The 23952-nt window shown below is 46.1% G+C and overlaps 1 protein-coding gene across 6 annotated transcripts in view; it reads left to right on the top strand.

Annotated features, from left to right (window-relative positions):
• Nucleotides 1-18595, top strand: part of LOC115196716 (FERM domain-containing protein 4A) — a 190324-nt gene extending 171729 nt beyond the window's left edge. For all 6 annotated transcript variants that reach the window (XM_029757572.1, XM_029757574.1, XM_029757571.1 and 3 more), the window contains exons 19-24: nt 313-550; nt 696-857; nt 993-1331; nt 1447-2018; nt 2598-2700; nt 13955-18595. In XM_029757572.1, the coding sequence (XP_029613432.1) occupies nt 313-550; nt 696-857; nt 993-1331; nt 1447-2018; nt 2598-2700; nt 13955-14057 (1517 nt within the window). In that variant the 3' untranslated portion in view covers nt 14058-18595. The remainder of the gene's footprint in view (nt 1-312; nt 551-695; nt 858-992; nt 1332-1446; nt 2019-2597; nt 2701-13954) is intronic.
• Nucleotides 18596-23952: the final 5357 nt, after the last annotated feature.

Here is a 23952-nt window from a genome sequence, read left to right on the forward strand (position 1 = left end):
TCGGACGCTCTGGTCCTTGACGACGGTATGTTTACCTTGCTCTCTCTCTCTCTCTCTCTCTCTCTCTCTCTCTCTCTCTGTCAGACGCTCTGGTCCTAGACAATGGTATGTTTACCTCTCTCTCTCTCTCTCTCTCTCTCTCTCTCTCTGTCGGACGCTCTGGTCCTAGACGACGGGATGTTTACCTCTCTCTCTCTGTGAACCTCACAGTGGAATAAATCTAAAGGTGTCATCGTCAACCTTCTAATGGGGACCAATCAGTGTTCAATCTAACCAATCCCTCCTTCCCTCTTTCTCTCTCTCTCTCTTCAGACGACCCCCAAGTGACAGGGACCCCCACCTTCTCTCCGGCAGCATCTCCACAAAAGGGCCTCCCTCCCCGGCCTCCCTCCCACAGCCGGCCCCCTCCTCCCCAGTCCCTAGAAGGCCTTAGGCACCTGCACTACTCTCGCACCGAATACGACAAGTCCCCCATCAAACCCAAGATGTGGAGCGAGTCCTCGCTGGACGAACCCTACGAGAGGGTAAAAAAACGCTCCTCACACTCCAGGTGAGAGGTCAACTCTGTTGCCGTGACGGTAGATCTATACTGGGGTCATGGGGCATGTGATAGTTGGTTTAACGATAGTAGAATGATTAGAAAATAGCAATAGTAATGTTAAGGTTTTCTAAGTGCTCTCTCTCTCCCTGGCCAGTCACAGGCGGTACCCCAGCTCTGGTACTTGTGGGGAGGCAGGAGGCAGTAACTCTCTGCAGAGTAGCCCCATCAGGAGCCTTCCTCACTGGAGCGCCCAGTCCAGCATGCCCTCCACCCCCGACCTGAGGACCAGGACCCCTCAATATGTACACTCCACCAGGTAACCGCCAGATAACTTTGGAATAACCTTCAGACAACCGCCACACTACGGTCACCTGACTAGGTCAAAGCCACAACTATACTGGAAAATCTCTCTCTCTATCCCCCTCCCTCCATCTCTCCCTCCTTTCACCAGGTCTGTGGACATCAGTCCCACCCGTCTGCACAGTCTGGTTCAGCACTTTAGGAACCGCAGCTCCAGCCTGGAATCTCAGGGCAAGCTGCTGGCCTCCGACCCTGACACGCACACTCACACAGACACCCTGGGAGCCCTGGGCAGCCCAGACTTCTTCCTGGCCCCAGGGACACGCAGCTCCAACGGCTCGGACCCGCTGGATGACTGTTCGTCCTGTACCTCCCAGAGCAGCTCAGAACACTACTACCCTGGGGGAGCCCCAGGCTCCAACCCTAACTACTCCACCCTGGGAGAGGACTCCCCCTCCAAAGCCAGGCAGAGACAAAGGCAGAGGCACAGGTTAGTACAGCAGACCTGGGTGTGTCCAAGGATTTACTTTGGACTTGTTCAGCAATCCATGGAGGATCTCTGTGACACGTTCTATGTTCAATGTTAACCTCCTCTCTCTCTCCAGGTCTGCAGGTCACCTTGGTTCCTCTAACTCTGGCTCCATGCCCAACCTGGCAGCCAAGAACGGTTCAGGGGGCGGTGGTACGGGGGGAGCAGGGACTGGGTCAGGGCAGCACGGGGTGTACCTCCACAGCCAGAGCCAGCCCTCGTCCCAGTACCGGATTAAAGAGTACCCCCTGTACGTAGAGGGCAGCCCCAACCCGGTGGTGGTGCGCAGCCTGGAGAGTGACCAGGAGGGCCACTACAGCGTCAAGGCCCAGTTCAAAACCTCCAGCTCCTACACAGCTGGGGGGCTCTACAAGGAGACCTGGGGGGGCGAGGAGGGGGGAGAGGGGAGCGGCAGACTCACCCCGTCCCGCTCCCAGATCGTACGGACTCCCTCACTGGGGCGAGAGGGGGGAGGAGGGGGGAGGGCGGTGGTGTCAGACGAGCTGAGGTGTTGGTACCAGCGCTCATCGGGCAGTCTAAAGGAGAGGAGTCACTGTGGCTCCAATGCGTCGGACAGCGGCTCGTTGCAAGGCACTCTGGGACACGGACGAGGCAACAGGGTGGGGACGCTCGCCAAGGGATCGCCAGGTGGGTGACAACACACCACACACTCATCACCCTCAGCGGGGTCGCCACAACACAACTTCCACTTGTGACACGACTTCCGCTTTTGGACGTTAACAATGTGATATGTCGTCATAACTCCTCCTCCACGTTTTCTGGATCGGCTGAATAGTGCAGCAGAGACCCTCTCCCGACAGTTTTGATTTTATTTTACACCAGCTACATTAGGTTACGCACACATAGTTTATGTTCAAAGCTAAGTTTGGAGTTTTGACTGGGTTTGCTCAGGCAGTGTTAAGGATAAATGGGACATTTCCTATTATTTACATTCAGATTATGAGACTGACGCGCTGCCTACTGCGCCAACAAGGCCTGTGTGTGAAGGAGAGGGGCATCTGTTAAGGAGAGTGTGCGTAAAGCGATCCCTGAACTAAAGGAGCCTGTTTGTCACAGTGGTCACACCCCCACTTTAAGACCCTATCTAAGGCATAGCTGGGATTCCGCAGCCCCTGACCACCGACCTTTGTCTTTGAGCATGTGTGTGTGTGTGTGTGTGTATGTATAACTGTGTGTAACTGTGTATAACTGTGTGTCTCTGTATAGCAGCGTCCCCTCACAGCCAGAGGAGTGTGACTCCCTCCAGTGAACAGGCTGCCACCCCCATACCCCCCTGCAGCCCACAACACATCCTCAACTGGCAGAGCGGGTAAGACACTCATACACACAACCTATACACACACACACACACACACACACACACACACAAACTGCACACACACAAACTACATACAGTGAGGGAAAAAAGTATTTGATCCCCTGCTGATTTTGTACGTTTGCCCACTGACAAAGAAATGATCCGTCTATAATTTTAATGGTAGGTTTATTTGAACAGTGAGAGACAGAATAACAAAAAAATCCAGAAAAACGCATGTCAAAAATGTTATAAAATGATTTACATTTTAATGAGGGAAATAAGTATTTGACCCCTCTGCAATGACTTAGTACTTGGTGGCAAAACCTTTGTTGGCAATCACAGAGGTCAGACGTTTCTTGTAGTTGGCCACCAGGTTTGCAAACATCTCAGGAGGGATTTTGTCCCACTCCTCTTTGCAGATCTTCTCCAAGTCATTAAGGTTTCGAGGCTGACGTTTGGCAACTCGAACCTTCAGTTCCCTCCACAGATTTTCTATGGGATTAAGGTCTGGAGACTGGCTAGGCCACTCCAGGACCTTAATGTGCTTCTTCTTGAGCCCCTCCTTTGTTGCCTTGGCTGTGTGTTTTGGGTCATTGTCATGCTGGAATACCCATCTACGACCCATTGGGCATGTATATGTGCTTTCTTGAGCAGGGGGACTTTGCGGGCGCTGCAAGATTTCAGTCCTTCACGGCATAGTGTGTTACCAATTGTTTACTTGGTGACTATAGTCCCAGCTGCCTTGAGATCATTGACAAGATCCTCCCGTGTAGTTCTGGGCTGATTCCTCACCGTTCTCATGATCATTGCAACTCCACAAGGTGAGATCTTGCATGGATCCCCAGGCCGAGGGAGATTGACAGTTCTTTTGTGTTTCTTGCATTTGCGAATAATCGCACCAACTGTTGTCACCTTCTCACCAAGCTGCTTGGCGATGGTCTTGTAGCCCATTCCAGCCTTGTGTAGGTCTACAATCTTGTCCCTGACATCCTTGGAGAGCTCTTTGGTCTTGGCCATGGTGGAGAGCTTGGAATCTGATTGATTGATTGCTTCTGTGGACAGGTGTCTTTTATACAGGTAACAAACTGAGATTAGGAGCACTCCCTTTAAGAGTGTGCTCCTAATCTCAGCTCGTTACCTGTATAAAAGATACCTGGGAGCCAGAAATCTTTCTGATTGAGAGGGGGTCAAATACTTATTTCCCTGATTAAAATGCAAATCAATTTATAACATTTTTGACATGCGTTTTTCTGGATTTTTCTGTTGTTATTCTGTCTCTCACTGTTCAAATAAACCTACAATTAAAATTATAGACTGATCATTTCTTTGTCAGTGGGCAAATGTACAAAATCAGCAGGGGATCAAATACTTTTTACCCTCACTGTACACATACACACACCAATACATTATTGGCAGAGTGAGTTATAATGTGTTTGGGGATGAAGACCAGGCACTTAGGATCCTGCTCCTATTGGGCATTTAACTCTGGGTTAAAGGGTAAAGGTCAGAAGCTCTGGCTCCTGTATTACAATTCACAGGACATAATCTGCATCCTGTCAAAGCATCTTCAGCTCTGCTTCTCTTTATAACCTCTTTATAACCTCCAACCTACACACACCCTTTGCCCTTCTGCAGCACAGTACTCAGTCTAGCTACTGATCACAGGGTTGTCATGTCTTCCTAAAAGACTTGGACTTGACTTTGTTCTAACTCTCACCCTCACACTAAATACGCCAGAGTGATTTGTTAACTTCTCTCTCCTCTCTTTCTCTTTCGCTCTTCTCTCTTTTTCCTTCTCATTCCGTCCCTGTTCATCTCTCTCCCTCTCTGTCTGTACTAACCTCCCTGCTGTCTGTCTGTCTGTCTGTGTGTTTCCTGGTTTAGCGGTACAGCAGACAGCTCTCCTACTGAAGACGTGTGTCAGTCTCCCCCTCAGCCCAGCTCTGAAGCATAGAGGTACTGACTGTCTGCCAGGACTCTGCCAGAACACAGACCTAGAAACACAACAGATAGACCAGAGAACAACAGAACAACAACGTAGAACCATAGACCATAGAACCAATCCTGTCTGAACACGTAGAAACACACCCCATAGAATGAGTCCTGACACAAAGACATAGAAACCTGAACTAGATTAGGGACGTAGAAATAGATCCGCTTGACTAGATACAGTGCCTTGCAGAAGTATTCACCCCCCGTGGCATTTTTCCTATTTTGTTGCATTACAACCTATAACTGAAATTGATTTTTATTTGGATTTCATGTAATGGACAAACACATAATAGTCTAAATTGGTGAAGTGAAATGAAGAAAATAACTTGTTTCAAAAAATAAAATAAAAATAAAAATGGAAAGGTGGTGCATGCAGTATTCACCCCCTTTGCTATGAAGCCCCTAAATAAGATCCGGTGCAACCAATTACCTTCAGAAGTCACGTAATTATTTAAATAAAGTCCACCTGTGTGCAATCTAAGTGTCACATGATCTGTCACGTGATCTCAGTATATATACACCTGTTCTGAAAGGCCCCAGAGTCTGCAACACCACTAAGCAAGGGGCACCACCAAGCAAGCGGAACCATAAAGACCAAGGAGCTCTCCAAACAGGTCAGGGACACAGTTGTGGAGAAGTACAGATCAGGGTTTGGTTATAAAAAAATATCCAAATCTTTGAACATCCCACGGAGCACCATTAAATCCATTATTAAAAAATGGAAAGAATATGGCACACAACAAACCTGCCAAGAGAGGGCCACCCACCAAAACTCACAGACCAGGCAAGGAGGGCATTAATCAGAGAGGCAACAAAGAGACCAAAGATAACCCTGAAGGAGCTGCAAAGCTCCACAGCGGAGATTGGAGTATCTGTCCATAGGACCACTTTGGGCCGTACACTCCACAGAGCTGGGCTTTACGGAAGAGTGTCCAAAAAAAATAAGCAAACATGTTTGGTGTTCGCCAAAAGGCATGTGGGTGACTCCCCATATGGGAGACTTCCTCTCTGGTCAGATAAGACTAAAATGCAGCGTTTTGGCCATCAAGGAAAACGCTATGTCTGGCGCAAACCCAGCACCTCTCATCACCCCGAGAACACCATCCCCACAGTGAAGCATGGTGGTGGCAGCATCATGCTGTGGGGATGTTTTTCATTGGTAGGGACTAGAAACTGGTCAGAATTGAAGGAATGATGGAGGGCGCTATAAATACAGGGAAATTCTTGAGGGGAACCTGTTTCAGTCTTCCAGAGATTTGAGACTGGGACGGAGGTTCACCTTCCAGCAGGACAATGACCTGAAGCATACTGCTAAAGTGACACTCAAGTGGTTTAAGGGAAAACATTTAAATGTCTTGGAATGGCCTAGTCAAAGCCCAGACCTCAATCCAATTAAGAATCTGTGGTATGACTTAAAGATTGCTGTACACCAGCGGAACCCATCCAACTTGAAGGAGCTGGAGCAGTTTTGCCTTGAAGAATGGGCAAAAATCCCAGTGGCTAGATGTGCCAAGCTTATAGAGACATACCCCACGAAACTTGCAGCTGTAATTGCTGCAAAGGTTGGCTTTACAAAGTATTGACTTTGGGGGTGGTGAATAGTTATGCACGCTCAAGTTTTCAATTTTTTTGTCTTATTTCTTGTTTGTTCACAATAAAAAAATATTTTGCATCTTCAAAGTGGTAGGCATGTTGTGTAAATGATATTATACAAACCCCCCTAAAATCCATTTTAATTCCAGGTTGTAAGGCAACAAAATAGGAAAAATGCCAAGGGGGTGAATACTTTCGCAAGCTACCGTATGTAGAAACAGAACCTGAACTAGATCAGGGGTGTAGAAATAGAATCCCTTGTCTAGATTCTAAGTATCGTACCAACTGCTGAGTTGAATAGGGTCTTCCCATTTCTAATCCATTCTAATAGCAGGTTTGGGAATGGTGTCTATTCTATCTGCTTTGTTTCTATGGCTGTAACTGGACTGCATGTCTGCTGTGTGTGGCTGTCCCTGTTTCTGCCTGTAGCTGCTCTCTACAGTAAACCTTAACCCTCACTACTGTACACTCTTAGAAAAAAAGGCTGTACACTCTTTTGGGTTCCATATAGGACCCTCTGTGGAAAAAGTAATACCTGGAACCAAAAAGGGTTCCTCAAAGGGTTCTCCTATGGGGACAGCTGAAGAACCCTTTAGGTTCTACATAACACCTTTTTTCTAACAGTGTACTGTAGGGCTGACTCCATTTAGTCGACTGGTCGATTATTTGGTCGATAGGCTGTTGGTCGGCTGAGATTTCTTTAGTCGAGAAGTAGCAAAAAAATAAATAATTTAAACATGGTGTACAAGACACCTATCTGATTCACGTCTGTCTGTGTGCACTGATCCATTGTGGAGGCTGTGGGGATGGCACAGTCCATTGCTAAGACATGTGCTTCTGAAATTGTATATGGTTATATTATGTAAGAACAATGGTGAAACACAAATAAAAATAATATTATTTTATAACAAATGTGCTTTCTCCCACATTGAATAGCGGTCGCTGTCCGCGATTCTGAAACACATCAGTGCACTGTTGAATTGGCGTCTTTTCCTAGACCATGTTGCTATTAGCATAATAGCAAAGTTAACCAGCATATTGAGAACAATGCAGCGAAGGTAGCAGCGGAGTTAAGAGACGAGAAAACAGCCCTTTCCTTAATTGCCTAAGAAAATGAGGAGAGAGGAAACCCCAACTTAATTAGGTCTATAATCAACAGCCTGTTAAATGTGCCTGGCTTTATAAAACATCAATATACAGTGTATTCAGAAAGTATTCAGCCCCCTTGACTTTTCCCACATTTTGTTATGTTACATCCTTGTTCTAAAATTGATTAAATAGATTTTTTTTCAATCTACACATAATACCCCATAATGAAGAAGGAAAAACAGGTTTTCAGCAATTTTTGCTAATTTATATATGTTTTTTTTACTGAAATATCAAATTTACATACAGTGAGGGAAAAAAGTATTTGATCCCCTTGTCACGGCTGTCGTCGGTGAAGGAGGACCAAAACGCAGCAGGTACGTGCAGGCTCATCTTGATGTTTATTTATATTCAAAATGAACATACAAAAATAACAAAAAAACAAAAATGAAGAACTAACAACAACTAACAGTCTGGCCAAGCATAGGCTCAACACAGAACAATCACCCACCTATATCAGGAGGTGGCTCCGGTTCAGGCCTTTCCCGACAGTCGGGCCACTCTGGCAGTTCGGGGCACTCGGGGCAGTCTGGCAACTCGGGACAGTCTGGGCAGTCTGGCAACTCGGGACAGTCTGGGCAGTCTGGCAACTCGGGACAGTCTGGGCAGTCTGGCCACTCCGGCAGTTCAGGGCAGTCTGGCCACTCCGGCAGTTCAGGGCAGTCTGGCCACTCCGGCAGTTCAGGGCAGTCTGGCCACTCGGGACAGTCTGGGCAGTCTGGCCACTCGGGACAGTCTGGGCAGTCTGGCCACTCGGGACAGTCTGGGCAGTCTGGCCACTCGGGACAGTCTGGGCAGTCTGGCCACTCAGGACAGTCTGGGCAGTCTGGCCACTCGGGACAGTCTGGGCAGTCTGGCCACTCCGGCAGTTCAGGGCAGTCTGGCCACTCCGGCAGTTCAGGGCAGTCTGGCCACTCCGGCAGTTCAGGGCAGTCTGGCCACTCCGGCAGTTCAGCGCAGTCTGGCCACTCCGGCAGTTCAGCGCAGTCTGGCCACTCCGGCAGTTCAGCGCAGTCTGGCCACTCCGGCAGTTCAGCGCAGTCTGGCCACTCCGGCGACTGTTGACTGGCGGGCAGCTCCGATGACTGTTGACTGACGGGCAGCTCCGACGACTGTTGACTGGCGGGCAGCTCCGACGACTGTAGACTGGCGGGCAGCTCCGACGACTGTTGACTGACGGGCAGCTCCGACGACTGTTGACTGGCGGGCAGCTCCGACGACTGTTGACTGGCGGGCAGCTCCGACGACTGTTGACTGGCGGGCAGCTCCGACGACTGTTGACTGGCGAGGCTGGGTTTACGCACTTGCAGTTTAGTGCGGGGAGCGGGAACAGGACGAGTCGGACTGGGTGGACGCACTTCCGGGTCCGCACGAGAGACAGGAGCTGGAAACCCAGGGCTATGGAGGTGCACAGCCGGTCTAGATCTTACCTCCTGCACAACCCGCCTTGGCTGGATGGAACTAGTAGCCCTGTACGAGCGGGGTGCTCGTACAGGGCAGACTGGGCTGTGCAGGGGCCTGATGGTAGCCGTGCGTAGAGCGGGAGTTGGGTAGCCTGGTCCTCGGAGGCGTACCGGCGACCAGATGAGCTGCGCTGGCATCCTCCTACCAGGCTGGATGCCCGCTCTAGCACGGCACCTGCGAGGGGCTGGAATAACTCGCACCGGACTGTGCGTGCGTATGGGTGAGATAGTGCGCTTCTCAGCGAAACATAGCGCTCTCCACCCCATACGCTCCTCCATATAACCACGGGTAGCTGGCTTCCGGCTCTTCCTTCGCCTAGCCAAACTACCCGTGTGCCCCCCCAAAAAAAATTCTTGGGGGTGCCTCTCGTGCTTCTCCCTCAGCGCGTCTCTGGCCTCGTACCACCGCCTCTCTGCCTTGGCTGTTTCTATTTCCCACTGCGGGCGGCGATACTCCCCAGCCTGATGCCAAGGTCCGGCCCCGTCCAGAACTTCCTCCCAAGTCCACTTCTCCCGCCAGTCCAACTCGAACTCCGTCTGCTCCTTCCTCTGCTGCTTGGTCCTTTGGTGGTGGGTGATTCTGTCACGGTTGTCGTCGGTGAATGAGGACCAAAACGCAGCAGGTACGTGTATGCTCATCTTAAATGATTATTTATTTTCAAAACAACTGAATACAAAATAACAAAACCACTAGAACTAACAAACAAACGAACAACAAACAGTCTGTGTTCAGCCCTAGGCTTTGCCAGACTGTTTGTTGTTCGTTTGTTTGTTAGTTCTAGTGGTTTTGTTATTTTGTATTCAGTTGTTTTGAAAATAAATAATCATTTATAATATAATCACAACCGTGACACCCCTGCTGATTTTGTACATTTGCCCACTGACAAAGAAATGATAAGTTTATAATTTTAATGGTAGGTTTATTTGAACAGTGAGAGACAGAACAACAAAAAAATCCCGAAAAACGCATGTCAAAAATGTTATAAAATGATTTACATTTTAATGAGGGAAATAAGTATTTGACCCCTCTGCAAAACATGACTTAGTACTTGGTGGCAAAACCTTTTTTGGCAATCACAGAGGTCAGACGTTTCTTGTTGTTGGCCACCAGGTTTGCACACATCTCAGGAGGGATTTTGTCCCACTCCTCTTTGCAGATCTCCTCAAAGTCATTAAGGTTTCGAGGCTGATGTTTGGCAACTCGAACCTTCAGCTCCCTCCACAGATTTTCTATGGGATTAAGGTCTGGAGACTGGCTAGGCCACTCCAGGACCTTAATGTGCTTCTTCTTGAGCCCCTCCTTTGTTGCCTTGGCTGTGTGTTTTGGGTCATTATCATGCTGGAATACCCATCCACGACCCATTTTTCAATGCCCTTGGCTGAGGGAAGGAGGTTCTCACCCAAGATTTGACGGTACATGGCCCCGTCCATCGTCCCTTTGATGCGGTGAAGTTGTCCTGTCCCCTTAGCAGAAAAACACCCCCAAAGCATAATGTTTCCACCTCCATGTTTGATGGTGGGGATGGTGTTCTTGGGGTCATAGGCAGCATTCCTCCTCCTCCAAACACGGCGAGTTGAGTTGATGTCAAAGAGCTCCATTTTGGTCTCATCTGACCACAACACTTTCACCCAGTTGTCCTCTGAATCATTCAGATGTTCATTGGCAAACTTCAGACGGGCATGTATATGTGCTTTCTTGAGCAGGGGGACATTGCGGGCGCTGCAAGATTTCAGTCCTTCACGGCATAGTGTGTTACCAATTGTTTTCTTGGTGACTATGGTCCCAGCTGCCTTGAGATCATTGACAAGATCCTCCCGTGTAGTTCTGGGCTGATTCCTCACCGTTCTCATGATCATTGCAACTCCACGAGGTGAGATCTTGCATGGAGCCCTGGCCGAGGGAGATTGACAGTTCTTTTGTGTTTCTTCCATTTGCGAATAATCGCACCAACTGTTGTCACCTTCTCACCAAGCTGCTTGGCGATGGTCTGTAGCCCATTCCAGCCTTGTGTAGGTCTACAATCTTGTCCCTGACATCCTTGGAGAGCTCTTTGGTCTTGGCCATGGTGGAGAGTTTGGAATCGGATTGATTGATTGCTTCTGTGGACAGATGTCTTTTATACAGGTAACAAACTGAGATCAGGAGCACTACCTTTAAGAGTGTGCTCCTAATCTCAGCTCGTTACCTGTATAAAAGACACCTGGGAGCCAGAAATCTTTCTGATTGAGAGGGGGTCAAATACTTATTTCCCTCATTAAAATGCAAATAAATTTATGCAATTTTTGACATGTGTTTTTCTGGATATTTTTGTTGTTATTCTGTCTCTCACTGTTCAAATAAACCTACCATTAAAATTATAGACTGATCATTTCTTTGTCAGTGAGCAAACGTACAAAATCAGCAGGGGATCAAATACTTTTTTCCCTCACTGTAAGTATTCAGACCTTTTACTCAGTACTTTGTTGAAGCTTGGCATTCAGGCCAAAGAGCTCAATCTTGGTTTCATCAGACCAGAGAATCTTGTTTCTTATGGTCTGAGAGTCCTTTAGGTGTCTTTTGGCAAACTCCAAATGCAGGCTGTCATGTGCCTTTTACTGAGGAGTGGCTTCTGTCTGGCCACTCAACCATAAAGGCCTGATTGGTGGAGAGCTGCAGAGATGGTTGTCCTTCTGGAAGGTTCACCCATCTCCACAGAGCAACTCTGGAGCTTTGTCAGAGTGACCATCCGGTTCTTGGTCACCTCCCTGACCAAGGCCCTTCTCCACCGATTCCTCAGTTTGGCCGGGCGGCCAGCTCTAGGAAGTGTCTTGTTGGTTCCAAACTTCTTCCATTTAAGTATGATGGAGGACCTTCAATGCTGCAGAAATAATAATTGTTATCCATTTTAGAATAAGGCTAGAACGTAACAAAATGTGGAAAAAGGGAAGGGGTCTGAATACTTTCCGAATGCACTGTATATTTACAGAAATAAGACAGATCCTGCTTCTGTTGCCAGTTTGAGTGTTTGTTTAATAACCTACTGGTTCCGTGCACACCAAGCCAATCTCACAAATATGGCTGTTTTTCATCTTTGCTCTGCTGTAATAAAGGCTTTACATTTTTTTTACCTTAGACCAGCCTCTGATATTATTTATAATTATTTAGTGTCTTTTACACTGTTCCAAATTGTCCAACAAAAAATATTAATAATAACCCTCCTTTTCCCTTGAATTCCTTGTTGTTGTTATTATTACAATTATTTTTATGATCATCAATATAATAATAAGTAATGTCGTTATCATTAGTAGGCTTAGTATAGTAGCCTTGTATAACCACCATCGAGCTGTAGGCCTGAGAGCGCATTCTGTTTAGTATTAATACCATAACTTACATAGGCCTATATTTCAATACTTATATAGGCTACTGTATCAATCAATCATTCATTAGTTAATGTCATCAAACAGCATACGAGTCATTCATGATGTGAAATGCAATCAAGCTTTTTTGTTTTAAAAATAAAATAACAAAGCAACCATTGAATAATTAGCGTAAACAATAAATAGGCCTAAACTGTTCCATTTCAGAAATTGCATTCACGAATGAAGGCAACTATTTTTAGTCTTTGCTGTAGTAAAGGCTTTACACCAAAAAAATACATTACAACAGACTCTCTGGTACACTTATAATTCATTTTGTGTTGTTTCAAACGAAAAATGATATTGTAATCTAACAGCACCGGTTTGGCACACATAATACGCACGCAGAGCTTGCTCCTTACCTTCTTTTTCTTGATCTCCAGTAATTTCCATAATTTGTCAAATTTATTCCACACATCTGACTTCCCCTTTACCTCTTGAGCAACCAGTAAACATTCCCCCTTTTCAAGTTTATTAGTCACGTCCACTGCATCCATTATGGTGTTCAGAGTTTGTTATAACCAATTTAATGATGTGACTATGATATGCTATAGGTCAGGCACATGCATGTGTCACATAAAGAGAGCAAGGGTTAAGGGAATAGGGAATGTTTTTCCTAAACAAATTAGGGATTTCGGTAACATGAACTCTTCTGTCAGAAATGGCTGTAATTATGTTGCAGCTTCAGCAACACGGACAACGCGAGAAACACTATTGATGTTCTGTGGTGGTTGCTGCAGCAGGAAGGAGAGAGAGACAACGGGTGCTAGTCACACAGTCACTCGCTGTCTTATTTTTCTAACACAGCGCAGCACATCTGAGCCAGGCAGCACAATCAAATCAATTGCGGTCGGACTCCCTCTAGTCACTTGTGTTTCTTAATTATTTAATCAAACAGTTCGCTTAAAGCATCAGATAAGCTACGTGCATATAGTTGATTTGATTAAAACAATAGGATGTGTCTATATATGGAAAAATACACGTTTTAATATTTCTACCAATCAAATTGTTTGAAAGAACAAACAACTCTTGGTCGACCATTATATTTTTTAGTCGGGGACAGCCCTAGTGTACTGTATTACCATCTTTGATTGAACTTGAACTTATTCAACTCAATTGCATTTCTCACTGTTGACTTGTGCTCTCACGTGTGCTCTCATTCAGTCCATCTCAAGGATAGCAAAGCAGCAGCCACAGGGTGTATCCACCATAATACCAGTTCATTCATTATAAAACCATGAAGGGGGGGTGATAAATGCACTCTAGTCACCTAGTGTAGTTTTAGACCAGTACACTAACAGGATGTGTGAGCTGTCATAGAGACAGAGATATAGGAGGATTGAAAGATCAGTTTCAAATGAGGCCGGAAAAGAGGTAAAGGCATCATGGATTGTGCACGTTGTTTTCACAAAAGCGTTAGGTCTAGGCAAATGAAGTAACCATCAAAGCAATGAGAGACAGAAAAAACATCTCTCTCTCTCTCTCTCTCTCTCTCTCTCTCTCTCTCTCTCTCTCTCTCTCTCTCTCTCTCTCTCTCTCTCTCTCTCTCTCTCTCTCTCTCTCTCTCTCTCTCTCTCTCTCTCTCTCTCTCTCTCTCTCTCTCTCTCTCTCTCTCTCTCTCTCTCTCTCTCTCTCTCTCTCTCTCTCTCTCTCTCTCTCTCTCTCTTTGTCTGCAGGTCATTCAATGATAGCTGTTTCCTCAGCAGTCCTCTGTGTTCAGAGCTGGCAGATGTCCAGTGGTACGGACACGACAAGGCCAAACCTGGAACCCTGGTCTGACCTACTGACCATCACCCACTGACCCTCAACACTGATCCTTACTGACACAACCTCCAACATCTCAACTGACCCTTACAGCCCCCACCAACCTCTCCTCCAGTGCTGACTAGATTGGCCTTATCATGGGCAGGAAACCCTCATCCATTCCTCCCTTCATCGATTTTTCCCTTTATCAGTTTCTGTGCATATCGGGCTTGGCTGAATTAGGGGTTCTAGGACCGACATGACTATTGCTGTGGAACAGCCAACCATAGCCTCCGATCCTGAACTCTGAGCGTGAACTCTGACCTTTAATCCCTGACCCTGAGTCTGCTCCAGTCTGATCCCAAGGATAACCAGGAATGGGCAAGGGGGGATGAGGGGTAAACCCAGACTACACTCGGCCCACCAGGCCCTGACTCATATCTACCCCTGACCCCAGTGTGCTGCCAGTGTGCTCCCATGTGTTTTGGCTCATGTTCTGGACCTGTGTGTGTACGCTGGATCTGCTAGGTTCATTTATTTCATGTTTTATGTTTTAGTTTATAACAACAACAACAAAAATGCTGGAGAGACACTCTATTCACCCCTCTTTATGAAAACCTTCAGAATAATTTTCACTCTTCAGGAAAACTGCAGCGTGGATTATTGGAGAATTCTAGATTATCTGAAAGACTAGACAAACATACAAACGTTCCCAAAAATCCTAGTCCCAATCCCAACTCCTATCCCACAACCAAAGATCCATCTGGGTGACCAATGGCACCAGTCCCATGGACACACTGGGAAAACTGGTTTATCATACTGGGAGTTACACCCCACAATACTAGGAGTCCTCAAAGGAACTGAAAGACTGATCAATTCTACTGGGATCCTGCTCAGCACGTCTACTGGGATGTCAGTCATCTGAACTGGTAGTGTACAACAGCCAGCCACACTGATCAACTAGTTTCTTGTACTGGGATGATCCACACTTCTACTGAGCAGTGAGCTCCTGGACTGGGATGTTTTGCCACTACTGTATACTGGGGGACTGTGGTCAGCTGTACTGGGAGACTATGTACAGACTGGGGGCCCTGCACAGCCAGATCAGAGATAGACGAGGACCGACTGTTAGCCACAGGCCACAGACACTTATTCAAGGTTTGGGCCCTGAAAGGCCAAGCCACAATATGCAAGGAATCTCACTGAAAGCCAATGTCTTGAGTTTGTGATGGGTGAAACTGTAGCTATATGTGTAGCAGTTTTGGGGTTAAGACCACATATAGTTTTGGGTGTTTATTTCCAATCATATCTGCAGGCTTTCAGTGGTCTATTTCATCTGGCTCCACCTCTTCGTTTCGCTTCCTGGTGAGAGGTGAAAGCTGATTGGATGTTTAGGACTGTGTGTGCCTCCCACTCCTCTCTGTCTCTGGTGATGGGCGTATGCTGTGGAGCTGATCGATCACACAGCTGTAGCGAAGGGCACACTAGTCCTTCACAGTCGAGCTGCGCATATGATAAGATTGGTGAGATGTTAAACACTTCTCGAGGCGTTGTGATATCTGACTCTCTGCGCAGTCCTCTGTTAAAAAACGGGATGCAACCCATGTTTAAGGACCAGTCTGTCTGTGACATCGATCTGTCTGTCCAACTCCACGATTGGTCATTGTCTCAGACACTAGGGTAGTATATTTGAGGGTAAACATTTAGATCAGGCATGAGGCCTGTAAACTCCAGTGGGTACTCGTTTGTACAGGTCACTATCTCAGGCTATATTCTCTCTGCCTAAAGTCTCTCCTATCCACCAGTCAGAACACACACACATCTTGTTTGTGGACACACACACTTTTCTCATCAGTGCCATCTATGGTGGTGCTTAAAGTCTGTACTGTAACCCAGCACTGAAAACAGCCACTCACTAAAACTACAAACAATATAACTACAAATCCCACAGAGCCCGGTTCCTAGTCTAGCGGAGGAAGTGGCCGTGTTCGAGAGCATCAAAACGATGATATATCATGGGTAAATTGTGACTGACTGATGATCTACAAATAATAATAAGTTATTTATGATGCAAGGTGATTTGTAGCTAAGTCAGTCAGCAGTCACATGCTATGTCGGCCGCAATGTCGAACAAGCCCAGTGTCTGCTATATAGAGAACCTGCTTCCCAGAGCCAAAAGAACATCAGGGAGAGGAATATACACCAATCAGAGCTGGATCTGCTATATGGGGTGTTGACTATTGTAACTGTGTCAAGTATTCAATCTAAGTGTTGTTACAAGAGCACAACATACACAGTTACACACTATGTATGAAGACTATAGGCCTACTATATACAGAACCAGTTTTCATCTAGTTCTCCTCCTGTCTTTTTGATACATATAAGGGGATTAAAAACATCTGCATAACAACACATTTATGATGTAAGAGTAAATCCAGACTTGATATAAGAGTAACACACATATCTAGAATAGAAATAATGTCACCCCGGCACCAAAAGGGTGTTTATATCATTGTGCTTTTATTGTGCCCCGTTCAAGACAACTGGCAACTCGGAAATCTCCGACGTTGGACTTCAGTGTGTTCAAGACAACTGGGAACCTGGGAAAAAAACGAACTCCAACTGGGAAAAATAGTTTTGAACGGTCATCCGGAGTTCCAAGTCGGAAACTCGGGGATCATCCTAAAGCTCCGACTTCTCCAACCTGAAGATCACTGATGTCATGATATGATCTCGTTTTATTCTGAGTTCCCAGTTGTCTTGAAAGCACCATTAATGTGTAGATAATGTCATCAATGAACTCTGAAATTTGACCTTGGTTTAGTAATGGAGGCCATCACCGTATCCCACTGTAACACGGCTGTGACTCAAAGAGAATGTGTAGATTCCATATAACTCTCGCTTACATAGACCAACTCTTGTCACAAACAAATTCTTAAGCAGGTATTTTAAAGCACACCTGATTTTCTGCTGGGGAAAAGAAGCCTCTGTCCAACGTTGTTGTAGTGCTGTATGTGTGGACAGTGTACAAAACCCCAAACAAAGCAAGTATTGCAGTCCCTCTCTCACATCTGCCTGTGCTTTGTAAAGGCTTATATTCTCCCTTGAATCTTAAAAAAACAAACATCTGAAAACATTGTTTAAATGTTGCACAAAAATCTGACCCCGTCAAATTAGTTGAACTTGTACCAAGCGGCATGGTGGACTGAATATCCTTCAGTTTGAACGAGTTTCACGGCCCCCTCCCCAACCCTGCCACACTGCAAAGTCCTGGTAAAAAATGCTCTGTTTCTTGTGAACTTTGAACTCCTGTTGTTTACCTCTTTAGACTGACTGCAGTCTGCCATCAGCTAGGCTAAGGCTCATTAGCCTGTCAATTTCCCATGGATGAGACACCTCTGCTAGCTCACACCATTCCATGCATGCTCAAAAAAACAAATATACTACCCTTCTCCACTCACATTTTCCTCCTAGACAGAAGCATTCTGTATCCATGACAACACCCCGCAACCCCCAGTTTGACTTTTGACTCCTGACCCCTCTGACCTTTGAACCCAATGTGGTGATGATGTGTGCTGTACCCTCTTCTAGGTCCCCTATGCCCATACTGTCTGTCCATTGAAACATAAAAAAATTTATAGTTAAAGAAGATGAACTCTTTTATCAACCTCTTTCTTGTACGTACTCTACAGAGGGGCACTGTAAGCCGAAGTGGGGGTTTTAACATTCACTGTAAGCCTAAGTGGGGGTTTTAACATTCACTGTAAGCCTAAGTGGGGGTTTTAACATTCACTGTAAGCCTAAGTGGGGGGTTTTAACATTCACTGTAAGCCTAAGTGGGGGTTTTAACATTCACTTTAAGCCTAAGTGGGGGTTTTAACATTCACTGTAAGCCTAAGTGGGGTTTTTAACATTCACTGTAAGCCTAAGTGGGGGTTTTAACATTCACTGTAAGCCTAAGTGGGGTTTTAACATTCACTGTAAGCCTAAGTGGGGTTTTTAACATTCACTGTAAGCCTAAGTGGGGTTTTTAACATTCACTGTAAGCCTAAGTGGGGTTTTTAACATTCACTGTAAGCCTAAATGGGGGTTTTAACATAACCATGTTCCTTTTTATATGAACCAGTATTAGTTGTTTCTTTGGTTTTTGTTTCTAAGTTCTGACGTAGTAAGAATCCTTTCAGGTGCTATATGATGACCAGTTACCGCTTTGTCACATAGGATATAGACTCTCCTCATTGTTGTCAATAGTTTGAATACATTGTGCAGAGCAAAGACCATCCCTTTAGGCAGTAGGACACCCATCCACCAGACCATAGAGCATGTAACATGATTTTATTGGTTCTCTTCAACTGTAACCTGACGGAAAAAAGGTGTTGTAGAAAAAACCATGTGGAATTGACACAAAAAAATACTGAATTCCAGTTAATTTATTCTTTTTTCTATTAAGACTTTGTATAGGAACTTTCCATTTTTCTAAATGGTGTTGTTGGCACCTGATGATGGATTGTCCAGATGAGAAGACTTGGTGGTTCTTCAGATTATGAAAATAAATTATTGCTGAATGTTCTCAAGATGGTTTCCTGGTCTCTTCTCTGTGTAATCTGTTGTATGTTCCTTAAGGTTTAGGGGTAGCATGTCCCTCTCACACCTCAATAGCTCAAAGTGGCTTCCTCTCCACCTCTCCTTTCCTCTGCTCTGATAACTTTGGACTGATGCAGTAAACACCTGGCTGGCTTCATTGTCTTAAGTTAGATAGCGTAAAGATTCTGCCTGCACTGACTGATGGGTCGGTTGAGGGACGAGCATATCTTAGGAGTGACACCACCTGTCTGTAGACAATAGGCTGGCCTGGCATGCACCATATTGCTTTAACTTTTATCAAATTAAGGAGAGGAAGCTACATTCAGATGTGAAAATAATAATAGGAGGACACCACTGAAAAGAACACACTCCTGTACAACCCTCCACCCTGTGGTCTCCATGCTGACAGACCCAGTCCAGACCCACTCTGGGACCCCATCTCTTTGAAACTGGGGATTGAAAATCCCCTCACATCAGAGAGGCAAACTCAGGCAAGTCCAACTGTTAGCCCCCCATTCTCTTTCCCGTGCCTTCTTTCTCTTACCCTTTGACGTATTTCTCCCATTCTCTTCCTTTTCCACCCCCCCCCCCCCCACACACACACACACATACCCTTCCCACTATACTCCCTCTCTCCTCAAAAAAATCCATATTTTCTCTGCTGGTGTTGCCATAGCAGTGCTCTCAGAAACTGTTTCCTGTCTCACTTTATTTAGGAACCCTTTAGGAATGGTGTGTGCATGTTTGAAATAGTGTTTGTGTGTGTGTGTGTGTGTGTGTGTGTGTGTGTGTGTGTGTGTGTGTGTGTGTGTGTGTGTGTGAGACTTTGCTTTGCTTAGTGAACCTCAGGCAGTACTGAAATGGACCAGAACCGATGAAATGAATCATGTAACAATGAACTCAGGATTTGGGGCACCACAAGAGCGGTTGTTAAAAGTTACCATCTCCCGAATATATTTTTGAGAAGCGTAGTAGAATGGTCCCACTTAAGTTCACTTTTCTAGATACTTTACTTAGGACAGCTAATCAGCCGTACCAGTGATTGTCCGGGAGGTGGCGTTATTGTCTGTTGAGATTTCAGAGTTCGAACCACTTTGGATGTGAGCTGCAGCTCAACGCCTCTCTGGTCTCATATATTAATTCTTAACCCTTCATTTGATACAGTTCTTCAAAAGGGGCAGTTCGTGAGGCTGACACGCTCTCTGACCTCACTCAAGGGGGCGGTGACTACTCACTTGTACAAAGTTATAGAAACAATTTCCTTTTATAGTTTCTAAGATCACATCCCTCTCTTAACAAAAACACTATCATCATTTTTCATATTTTATCCACACCGTAGAGGATGGACACTTCACAGATATAGAGTGTATACTTTTCAAGTTACAGTATAAAATATTTAATGACATCACAAAATAACAACCAAATTACATTATTATTGTTTAGATCACCTCTGACCATTCCTCACGTTCTATGTCAGAAACATTGTTCCAGTATTCGCTTTATAACGTATTAGAGTTTTGGCGGGAAAATGTCTGTGTAGACAAAGGCACGTTCCTGTGTGAACATTGGAGAGGGATGTTCTCTCCTTGATTTACAACAGGGTGTGTGCTGTCAACCCCCCCCCCCCCGCTGGTGAGAGGCTGAAGTTATTTATTGCCAAGCTGATCTGACCTATTCGGATCCTCACAGGACAGTCATGACAGGGTGATCAGGACAGTCTAGGATACTGTTAGCTCTCCTCACCACTTGCTTTCTGAATGTCACTGAGAGCTGTGCTTGTTGCACCCCGATGACCTTGCTGGCCACCTTAACTACTCTGTCTAACCTATTTTTGTTGTAAACATTAAGATTGCCAAACCAGGCCAACATCGAGCCCACTACCCTATGCTTTGACCTCTTTCTCTCCTCTCTCTCCAGATGAAATCTTGCGACTTGTCCCTTACCTCACCTCGCTCATCAACTCATCCTTGACCGCTGGCTACGTCCCTTCCGTCTTCAAGAGAGCAAGAGTTGCACCCCTTCTCAAAAAACCTACACTCGATCCCTCCGATGTCAACAACTACAGACCAGTATCCCTTCTTTCTTTTCTCTCCAAAACTCTTGAGCATGCCATCTTTGGCCAGCTCTCTTGCTATCTCTCTCAGAATGACCTTCTTGATCCAAATCAGTCAGGTTTCAAGACTGGTCAGAGACTGCTCTTCTCTGTGTCACGGAGGCCCTCCACACTGCTAAAGCTAACTCTCTCTCCTCTGCTCTCATCCTTCTAGACCTATCTGCTGCCTTTGATACTGTGAACCATCAGATCCTCCTCTCCACCCTCTCCAAGTTGGGCATCTTCGGCGCGGCTCACTCTTGGATTGTGCCCTACCTGACAGGTCGCTCCTACCAGGTGGCGTGGCGAGAATCCGTCTCCGCACCACGTGCTCTCACCACTGGTGTCCCCCAGGGCTCAGTTCTAGGCCCTCTCTTATTCTCGCTATACACCAAGTCACTTGGCTCTGTCATATCCTCACATGGTCTCTCCTATCATTGCTACACAGACGACACACAATTAATCTTCTCCTTTCCCCCTTCTGATAACCAGGTGGCGAATCGCATCTCTGCATGTCTGGCAGACATATCAGTGTGGATGACGGATCACCACCTCAAGCTGAACCTCGGCAAGATGGAGCTGCTCTTCCTCCCGGGGAAGGACTGCCCGTTCCTTGATCTCGCCATCATGGTTGACAACTTCATTGTGTCCTCCTCCCAGAGTGTTAAGAGCCTTGGCGTGACCCTGGACAACACCCTGTCGTTCTCCGCTAATATCAAGGCGGTGACCCGATCCTGTAGGTTCATGCTCTACAACATTCGCAGAGTACGACCCTGCCTTACACAGGAAGCGGCGCAGGTCCTAATCCAGGCACTTGTCATCTCCCGTCTGGATTACTGCAACTCGCTGTTGGCAGGGCTCCCTGCCTGTGCCATTAAACACCTACAACTCATCCAGAACGCCGCAGCCCGTCTGGTGTTCAACCTTCCCAAGTTCTCTCACGTCACCCCGCTCCTCCGCACACTCCACTGGCTTCCAGTTGAAGCTCGCATCTGCTACAAGACCATGGTGCTTGCCTACGGAGCTGTGAGGAGACCGGCACCTCCGTACCTTCAGGCTCTGATCAGGCCCTACACCCAAACAAGGGCACTGCGTTCATCCACCTCTGGCCTGCTGGCCCCCCTACCTCTGCGGAAGCACAGTTCCCGCTCAGCCCAGTCAAAACTGTTCGTTGCTCTGGCACCCCAATGGTGGAACAAGCTCCCTCACGACGCTAGGACAGCGGAGTCAATCACCACCTTCCGGAGACACCTGAAACCCCACCTCTTTAAGGAATACCTGGGATAGGATAAAGTAATCCTTCTAACCCACCCTCCCCCCCCCAAAAAAAAAGATATAGATGTACTATTGTAAAGTGGTTGTTCCACTGGATATCATAAGGAGAATGCACCAATTTGTAAGTCGCTCTGGATAAGAGCGTCTGCTAAATGACATAAATGTAAATGTAAATCAACACGGATTCAATAAAACTCCTGTAAAACAGTATCATCATTGTCTTGCTGACATTAAAAGCAGCTACTGTCCCTTTTTACAGATGGCATCTGTTCTCCTCAAACGTCAACTTGTTGTCCAGCACTGTTCCCAGGTACTTGTAGGTATTGACCAGCTCAATGTCATTTCCCATGACCACAGTGGGTGTGGGGTTCAGTGGTTACCTTCTATAGTCAATGGCCATATCTCATATCATATCATAGTTTTGGATACCTTCAGTTGGAGGAAGCAGTTCTCACGCCATGACACAAAGTCATCTACCACAGGCCCATGCTCAGACTCTCCATCCTGTAGTAGAATGACGATGACAGAGTCATCAGCAAACTTGATGATGTGCCGGTGTACATATTCGCTATGACAGTCATTAGTGTATAGTATGTACAGGAGAGGAGAGAGCACGCAACCTTGTGGGGATCCGGTGGAGGAGCAGAGCTGCTTTGACATGACGCCACTTGTTGGGACCGGTTGGTAAGGAAGTCCACTATCCAGCCCACAATGCTCACATCCAGCTTGAAGTGGGAGAGCAGCTTCTCTGCTAGTATATGAGATTGGATTATATTGAAGGTCGACGATAAGTCGATGAACTGTCACGTCCTGACCCTTGTCAGAGGTCATTTTCCATAGTAGAGTGGTCAGGGCGTGACAGGTGGGTGTTTTGGGTGGTTTTGGTTTTCTATTTCTATGTGGGGTTTTTCTAGATTTCTATTTCTATGTTTTTGTTTTCTATGTTTTGGCCAGGTATGGTTTCCAATCAGAGGCAGCTGTCTATCGTTGTCTCTGATTGGAAGCCATACTTAGGCAGCCTGTTTTTCAGGTGTGGGTGTGGGTAGTTGTTTTCCGTTTTGTCTATGTACCTGACGGAACTGTTGGCTGTTGTTTTTGTTGAAGTGTTATCATTAAAAGGAAATATGAGCACTTTACACGCTGCGCCTTGGTCCCCTTTATACGACCCTTGTGACATGAACAGAAGCCTCGCATGGGTTTTTAAGCCCTCCAGGTGTTTGTAGAGGAAGTTGAGTAGGGTTAGAGTGGCGTCATCGACTCGCCACAGAAAATTGCAGGGGGTCCAGGGAATTCTCAACCTTACATAATACATCTTTCTTGATTAGCTTCTCAAATTATTTCATCACCAAGGATGTCATTGCCACTGGCCTAAAGTCATTTAGCACATTAAGGTATTTACTTTTTGCCACAGGAACAACAGTAGCATGCTTCCAGAGTTTAGGCACCTTCTGCAGCTCAAGTGACAGCATGAAAATGTGATGGAAAATGACACTAAGTTGTTGACTTAAGTACCTGTCCACCAACATTGTCTGGTCCTGGGCTCTTTTTAACTTTTGTCAGTCTGAATTAGGCTGATGACACTCTGGATGCTAAATTCCATTTTGGGAGTAGCAATTGTCCTCATACGCACCTCAGTAATTTCTCCACTAAAGTTCTGATTGTCAAATCTGAGATAAAAACCATTTAGCTCATCAGCCAGTCCTTTGTTTGAGTTAAAACCATCAACATGTATCACCTTGTTTCCCTTGTAGCCCAACCACAGTTCTCATTCCATTACAGGCAGCCCTAAGATTGTTGCTACTGAGTTCATCCTCAATTTTCTCCTTATATTTCAGTTTAGCTTTCTTGATTTCTGGTCTCACCTTAATTCTAGATTCCCCTTTCGCAGTCACGTTGCCCTCATAGAAAGCAGTATTCTTTTTACACAATAAGCCCTTCAATGACTTGGTAACCCAAAGCTTGTTTTTGGTATAGATAGTT

Source organism: Salmo trutta, chromosome 7 (genome assembly GCF_901001165.1).
Source record: "Salmo trutta chromosome 7, fSalTru1.1, whole genome shotgun sequence".
Lineage (NCBI taxonomy): Eukaryota > Metazoa > Chordata > Actinopteri > Salmoniformes > Salmonidae > Salmo > Salmo trutta.